Source organism: Akebia trifoliata, chromosome 10 (genome assembly GCF_017979445.1).
Source record: "Akebia trifoliata isolate Shusen 1 chromosome 10, ASM1797944v1, whole genome shotgun sequence".
Classification (NCBI taxonomy): domain Eukaryota; kingdom Viridiplantae; phylum Streptophyta; class Magnoliopsida; order Ranunculales; family Lardizabalaceae; genus Akebia; species Akebia trifoliata.
The window spans coordinates 5,115,589-5,123,825 of NC_141384.1; the positions used below are offsets into that span (position 1 = coordinate 5,115,589).

Sequence of the window (8,237 nt, forward strand, 5' to 3'; positions counted from 1 at the left end):
CAACTTAACATCCCCATAAAACATGTGCAGTTATGTATTCCAAGGGAAAAAAAATATGTGATTCTTGCACCTGGCACGTCATTGAGTTTTTGAGTTACCCAGTCAGGTTGAGTTACAAAATCAGCATGCTATTTTTATATCTAGCGACTACAGAATTAATATCGGTGTAATTTCCTCGTATCTTTAACAAAGGAGTGTCAAAAGTAAGCTTTAAGTGAATGTAAAACGAAGCACTGAAGCCCCAGTTTGAACATTCGTAGTTAGAAATAGACAAAAAATGATGGAATAATGTCATTAACATGGAACATAAATAATATGAAGAGCGCCATTTCAGCTGGATCCAATAAAATTGATTTTGAAATCAACTTATGGATATTTCCACTTACAAATCTCCATTACTTGCATCTTCAAAAGGGGGCAAGCCCCAGTCACTTGGGTTGAACTCCAATAAAGAAATCAAAACTTGGTCTGCAGCTGCATGATAAGAACTATCCAACCTTGGGTCTGGGACCATAACTACAGAACTGCACATCAAATATGATCAGAAATTCAGTCCGAGAAAAGAGAATGAGAGGAAAGTTCTGAGACTTCATTAATATTGAGTGAATTTAGTTTAACCGTAATTTCCTTAGTTGCAGAGAATCCTACTTAAAAATAAATAAGTACCTATGCGTGAAGATGGAGTGTTCATTGGACAACGCCTTACTCTTTGATTTCAATTACTCTTATCTCATTTAGTAGGAAATATTAAGGAAAATTAATCCAAGACACACCTGAAGAAATGTTAGTAAAATTAGTCCAAGACACACACGTTCGATTTATTCTGGAACTTCCCCATTTCAAACGCAACTTCCCTACAGAGATCTTGATCTTCCACACATTTCAAGGATTCTATGGTTCAATATGCGAGAGGGGGAACTAATTGGGCTGCTGATTTCTTTCTTCCCTTTGTAATGAGAATGTAGACGATTTTCTCCGTCTGATTTTCATTCTCATATTATATTCTATTGTTATAGAAGAAGATAGAAGTGGATGTATTTTCTATATAAAACCGTTTGTAATTCTTTTGGGCTTATTTTCAGGTTTCTACTGTCTTACTCAGATGGTATTCTGTTTACCGAAGATCGCAAGAACATTCATACAATTTAAATCTTGTCTAAAATACAAATTTCTTAAAGAAAGCTTCCAAGGGATATGAGGAAAGATCAGTAGGGTCAAAGCATTGCCTTTCAAAAAATTTGTTGCAGTTTCAATTGTTTTAGTTACTTTAAAAAATATTGAAATACGGTCCAAACTTCCTTTCAAATTAAAATACCAGTTTAATTGAGTCAGTTATGCTAAATATCATATGTTTAACAGAGCATAAAATACAATTAATCGAGTTTTCACTCTAGAGAATGTGGCATTCATTTAAAGAAAAAATAATAATAATTACTGCTTTAGGCACTTAAGAATCTCAAATAAAAAAAAAAGTACTGATCATGGGAAATCGGCAAATGGAGAATGACAGAATCGGTACGTAAAGATAAAGCTACTTACAATCCAGCATTCTTAGCTGCAGCAACTCCTGAGGGTGCATCTTCAAACACAAGAATCTTATTTGGATTCACAGGGCCATCCTACATCACCCATAATTTGTTGCAAACAGTTTAGATACAGGAGAGTGCAATACAGGTGTCAGAGCTAAAAATAAACCTTGCAAATAAATTATTTGGACTTAACAAAATAACGCCACAGAAAAGCTCGACAGTAATAACAGTTTAGATTCGGGAATAATTAATTGTACCTCAAATCTTTTGGCTGCAGCCAGAAATATATCTGGGGATGGCTTGCCTTGTTTAACTTCTGGATCATCACCAAGAACTACATGATGCATCATTGTAAAAATTTCACTATGTTTTTGTGTTTTCAATTCAAAATGTCGTCTGTGAGAACTGCCAAATACACATTCAGGAAAGTATTGCTTAGCAAATTCTTCATATTTATGGTCAAAGTAGCTCGACTGGAACTCCACTAAGAAAGAAAAGAAGTATAACAGTTTTAATATGCTCTGAATCTCTTTCAAAACAAGGCACCAGGTCCAGCTATGTATGCAAGATATATGCAAATTAAAAGAAAATGAGAAGGAAGTATAAAATATTACCCTGTGGCCACACAAATGGGTACTCTGTTTGCATGAAGATGATTGATCAAACGACTGACACCTGTAAATGAACCAAAAAAAAATTACTATAAGCAATGAAGAAATTAATTTCCAAAGTGAGAAGGAAGAAAGCTCAAAACCATTACTGCCTGATAATTGAAAGCAGTTACTCATCCAGCCCGGTGTGCAATATTATTATTACTATTTTTTGATAAGCAAAGAATTTTTTTTAAAAACGAGAAAAGAGCAGGGTGATCGAAAACACAGCAGCCCACACAAGAGAAAACTACAACCTACCAAACGACAAGAAAAACTACAAACTACCAAACTACAAACCAGATCCCGTCTTACAAGAAAATCTTCAAAGAACACCCCTAAACAGCTTAAAAACTTTCCTCCAAAAAAGCGATAATTGAAAGAATTAAATCTTGGATAGGGAGCTCTTTCTCTTCAAGGAGTTGCCTATTCCTCTCCTTCCGAATACCCCTACAGATTTCAAAAGGACTAATGCTCCACAAAATCAGCTTAGCCTCACCAAAAGAAGAGCCCTAATAAAGCCAAGACTCAAAGAGGGAACAAATAGTATGAATTAAGCAACCCAATACACCAAACAGAGAACGGAGATGATCCCAAATCTGATTCATCTAACCCAATGTGCAATATGGCACGGCATTAGAGGTTCGTAAAAAAAATTGGATTCATTGGCACAAACATATAAGGCCCACAAGGTAGTACCAGAAATCTAGCAATGACTAATGGAACTTTTTTTTATATTGGTAAGCCTGTTTTTAATGAGATTAGTAACTCAGTGATAGCGGGAATACAACCCAGGTCTATCGTATCATCTCCCATAGACTTCACCAACTAAGTTAGCTGGCAACTTCAACTAATGAGACTTAAACCAATAAAGAAATTGATTGGCAGAAGACTGCCAGGTCCCTTTCTCAAAAGATTCCAGTGAACACACAAAACAATAAGCATCTCATCAATTAAACTTGTACATGATCATAGTGCCAGAATCAATAGAATATGATACAGATATCAGTGCAGATACGGGGTGGAGACATCATGTTTTAGTTTTATTATTTAAAAAAAAACAAAGACTGAGTACAACAAATACCAATGACAATACTAGCTTGGTGCAAGATGAGGGTTCTAAAAGATCGAGAAGGGGAAAGGGAAGTGAATTGAGGTAATAAGAAAAGATCTGACAACAGATGCCTAGACAAAATGTAAGCTCTAGATGGGGCTGAATGGTGAAATCAAGTTCATGTTATCAATGCCAAATAGTTGGTTTAAATACAAAATGGGGCATTGGTACAATTGATCAAGTCCAAGCCATGGAACCATGATCCAATATAACAGGTTAATAGACAGATTAATAATCTACTATTCAACTCAATGTTGGGTCATGCCATCCAATCCGATATCCCCACAAATCATATAAGTTCCATTCATTGGATCGATGTTGGGTCAACCCTGATATGATTCAGACGTGATCCATTAACAGATCTACTTGGATGTGGTGCCTAGAACTACTACTACCCAACATGGATATTTTATCCAAAATGGCATTATCCTACTATTGTTACGGTTTGTGGAGCCTGACGGTACCAGCCAACAAGGAGTTACTGAACCCAATCCATTAACAGGACTACTTGGGATTGTTGCCCAATACACCATGCCTGGTTCACCGGACCAGAATAGTGTAGCAGAAAGAAGAAACCGAACATTATTTGACATGGTGCGAAGTATGCTAAGCAACTCCAATCTTTTTAATTCCTTGCGGGCTGAAGCACTTAAGACGACAGTGTATATATTAAACCGAGTTCAAACTAAAGCTGTTCCTAAAACACCATTTGAATTATAGAAAGGTTGGAAACCGAGTTTGCGACAAATGCACGTTTGGGGATGCCCATCTGAAGTAAGAATTTATAATTCACAAGAATAGAAACTGGACCCAAGGACCATTAATGGGTATTTCATTAGATATACTGAAAAGTCTAAAGGTTACATATTTTTTGTCCATTTCACATTATTGGGATTGTGGAATCAAGAAATGCAAAGTTTTTTGAAAATGACTTGATCAGTGGGAGCGATAAAATCAGGAATATAAATTTTGAGAAGGATCATTCAGAATCTCTACCTTCCACCTCAAGTGATAGATTGATTATTGTTCACAACACCCCTCAAGTCCAAACTGGTGTTAAACAACCAATCACTAAAATTTCACAAACTGTTGATAACATTCCAGTAGATCAGGTAATTCAAGAGTTGACAAGAACTTTTAAACAACGAGTTGAACCACATACTTCTCAGGAAAATGGTGGTATAACATTAAGAGGGTCTATTAGAACAAAGAGATTAGCAATTCCCCATGATTAAGTTGTGTATCTGTAAGAATCTGACTACAACATTGGAGTCGAAAATGATCCCGAGTCCTTTTCACAAGCCATGAGTTGCAAAGAATCAGAATTATGGTACAATGTCATGAAGAGATGATTTCTATGAATATTTATATTTATAAAAAAAAGAGATGAATTCTATGAAAAGTAACGGAGTCTGGAATCTTGTTGAGTTGCCAAATGGTGCAAAATTCATTATATGTATGAGTCTTTAAGACAAAGAAAGACTCCTTAGGCAACATTGAGAGATGAAAGGCAAGGCTCATTGCTAAGAGATTCACTTAGAAATAAGGAATCGATTATACAGAGACTTTTTTTCATGTATCTAAGAAAGATTCCTTGCGCGTTATTTTGGCATTAGTAGCCCATTTTGATTTGGATGTGAAAACGGCATTTCTAAATGGAGATTTAAAGGAGGTTTACATGAAACAACCTATAGGATTCCTTTCCAGTGATGGTGAGCAATTGGTTTGTAAGCTCAAGGAATCCATTTACAGTTTGAAACAAGTATCCCACCAATAGTATTTGAAATTCTATAATGTAATTTCTTCATTCGATTTTGTAAAAAACATTATGGATCAATGTATATACCAGAAGGTCAGAAAGAGTGAAATTTGTTTTCTTGTTTTATATGTGGATGACATTTTTCTAACAACTAATGATAAGGGTTTGCTACATGAGGTAAAACAATTCCTCTCTAAAAATTTCAATATAAAGGATATGGGTAAGGCATAGAGACAGATTTCGAGGCATCTTGGGTCTGTTTCAAGAAACCTATATCAATAAAATTTTAGAGAGATTTCGGATGAAGGATTGTTCACCAAGTGTAGCTCCCATTGTGAAAGGTGATAGGTTCAATTTGAACCAATGCCCGAAGAACGACTTTATAAGGAAACAAATGAAGAACATTCCATATGCTTCTGCTATCGAAAGCCTAATGTATGCTCAAGTCTACATAAGACCTGACATTGCATTTGTTGTGGGAATGTTGGGACGATATCAGAGTGATCCAGGTTTAGACCACTGGAGAGTTGCAAAGAAAGTAATAAGATACCTTCAAGGAACTAAACACTACATGCTTATGTATAGACAGACGGACAATCTGGAAGTAATTGGCTACTCAGATTCTAACTTTGCCGATTGTGTTGATTCACGCAACTCAACATCAGGTTACATTTTTATGATGGTCAGTGGAGCTGTATCATGGAGGAGTGCTAAGCAGACTTTGACTGCCACTTCCACTATGGAAGCCGAGTTCGTTTTCTATTTTGAAGCTACTTTGCATGATGTATGTCTTAGGAGTTTCATATCTGGACTTAGAATTATGGATTCTATCTCTAGACCATTAAGATGTATTACGACAATTCAGCTGTTGTTTTTATGGCTAAGAACAATAAAAGTGAAAGTCGAAGTAAGCACATCGACATTAAGGGCCTGTGTGGATACACCTCTCCGTGCAAGAGCAAAAGCTCAATCACTCCCCGCAAGAGCAAAAAACCTCTCCGCGGAAGAGCAGGTCTTTGAAGCTTCTCCACAAATAGCAAAAAATCTCTCCCCGCAAGAGCAAAAATCTCTCCACGCCAAAGCAAAAATCTATCCAAACGTTTGCTAGCTCCCCGCAAGAGCAGAAGTCGTCAAAAAGCTCTATCCAAACGCAGTGTAAGTATTTAGCCATAAGGGAACATGTTAAAGAAAAGAAAGTGATCATTAAGCACGTTAGCATTGAATTGATGATCGTTGCTCCTTTGACTAAGGGCATGTCACCGTTGAAATTCAAGGATCATGTAGTGAATATGGGACTTGATTCCATTATATAATTTTTCGTTGTATGAACAATATTATTTTATTGAAATTATTAATTATTATGATATTTTTCTCATATTTATGTGCACCTTAATTTAATTTTGAGAAAATTCATCTATATAAGACCAAGAATAAACATAGGATTTATTCATTAAGAAATAAATACATTGTAATACATGGAAGGTAATACTCGTCATTAGAGGACTTATTGCGATGATTAATGTATTTATTACTTAATACAGATTATCAATGGGTTTAAGAGAAGACATTTGTACTGTAGACCAAGTAGGAGAATGTTAGCTCCCAATTCTCGCGGATAGATCTAAAACCCCTTATTTTCGGAGCACTTGAAGTGGTCCACAATGTCTTCAACACGTTTCTTGAAGCTTATAAACGTGACCCACGAATAGATGAAGTGGTAGTATCGGACTGAGACGTGGACGAGTGCTTAATGGAAGCCTCGGTCAAGCTTGGCTATAAAACATCCATTTGGTCCCCAAACTCCTCACTCAATCTCTCCTTCAGTCTTACACCATCTATCTAGAGTGAATCTGAGTTTTGAAAGTGCCAAACGAGACAGAGAACCAGTGAGAAGAAGTGCGAAGAGAATCAATGGCCGGAGGTATGATTTTTTTTTTTGGCATTTCAAATTTCAATTCTCATTAAGTTTTTATTTCCGCAATTTTAGAATCGATTTTCAGATCTACAAGTTATACAAGTAGATTTAAAACAAAGAGTTACATCTAACTTAACTAATATCTTCCCTGATCTGTATGATTCACATTGTTACAACTTATAACAACTCAATCAACTATTATCAAAATCAAATCTACTAAACACAATCCAATTAATATAATTCATAAAGTGGATAAGAAATCAGACCTGGCATGAGCTTGCAAGTTGGAAACAAATCCCGCAACATATCCTCCCTTTGTTCCAGAAACTGCTCTGCAGTAAGAGAATCACTAATTCCAGTCTCTTCGACAAAAACCCTGGCCGCTTCAATCGCTTTCTTTCCCATCATTTTTGCCTTAAGAGTCCAATCAAAAGTTTTTCCATATCTAGCCAATATAATCTCTTGAACTTGAGTGTAGAAACCCTCCGTGTCTGCAAACATAGATACAGGAAAAAAAATGCATCAAAAACCTTATGAAGATCTAAAAAACGAAGAGATCAAATTTTGACTACGAAGTGTTCGAGAAAATTACCGATTAAGAGACCATCCATGTCGAAGATTACGTGAGAAATGGATCCTCGTATCGTTGGGATCTCGTTGGAAGGGTTCGCCATTGAGAACGTCGGGATCTGACACTTGGTTCTGCTCTGTGAAGAGTACTGATGGATTTGAGAGAAATCCCGAAATTCTAGAAAGAGAAATTTACCGGGAGACCTAACTGTTGCAATTGTATTACAAAAACTCCCTTACTTTTCAAGTTTGTTACTTGAGCAAGCCTTACTTTATGAATTAGACTACATTGACAAACTTAGTAAGATTTCTAATATTACTAAGGGTTGTTGGCCTTGTATGGATTATCAAAACTGGCACTTTGGATTAGCTAGCTTTCGCTCTTTACTTCTTCGCCAGTAAACTGATACAAATTGAATGCATTTGGGACAACAACTTGATGGGTTGGAGGGTTAATCAACCCATCAGGCCTAAGCTCACTAATCCAAGTTCAACTCGAGCTTGATCTTTCAAAATTGGGTTGAGTTTGGATTAGCTTTAGTTAGGTAATTTTGGGCTGTTTGGTTGGGTTGAATTTGTTGAATAACCCTAATTTCATTTTGATTAGTAGATAAATTTTATATTTTAAAAATGATAAACAACATAAAAAATAAAACTATTAGTAAATAAAATTGCGTACAACTTTCAAATTTATCATTGG

The 8,237-nt window shown here is 35.9% G+C and overlaps 1 protein-coding gene across 1 annotated transcript; it reads right to left on the reverse strand.

Annotated features, from left to right (window-relative positions):
* Positions 1 to 272: 272 nt before the first annotated feature.
* GS1 (Haloacid dehalogenase-like hydrolase (HAD) superfamily protein) lies at positions 273 to 7,734 on the reverse strand. Its single transcript, XM_086456739.1, has 6 exons — positions 7,560 to 7,734; positions 7,234 to 7,458; positions 2,144 to 2,204; positions 1,787 to 1,934; positions 1,540 to 1,619; positions 273 to 524 (listed from the first exon to the last, which is right to left on the reverse strand). Exons 1-6 carry the CDS (start codon positions 7,639 to 7,641, stop codon positions 383 to 385), a joined length of 738 nt encoding a protein of 245 aa, XP_086312865.1. The 5' UTR covers positions 7,642 to 7,734; the 3' UTR covers positions 273 to 382.
* Positions 7,735 to 8,237: the final 503 nt, after the last annotated feature.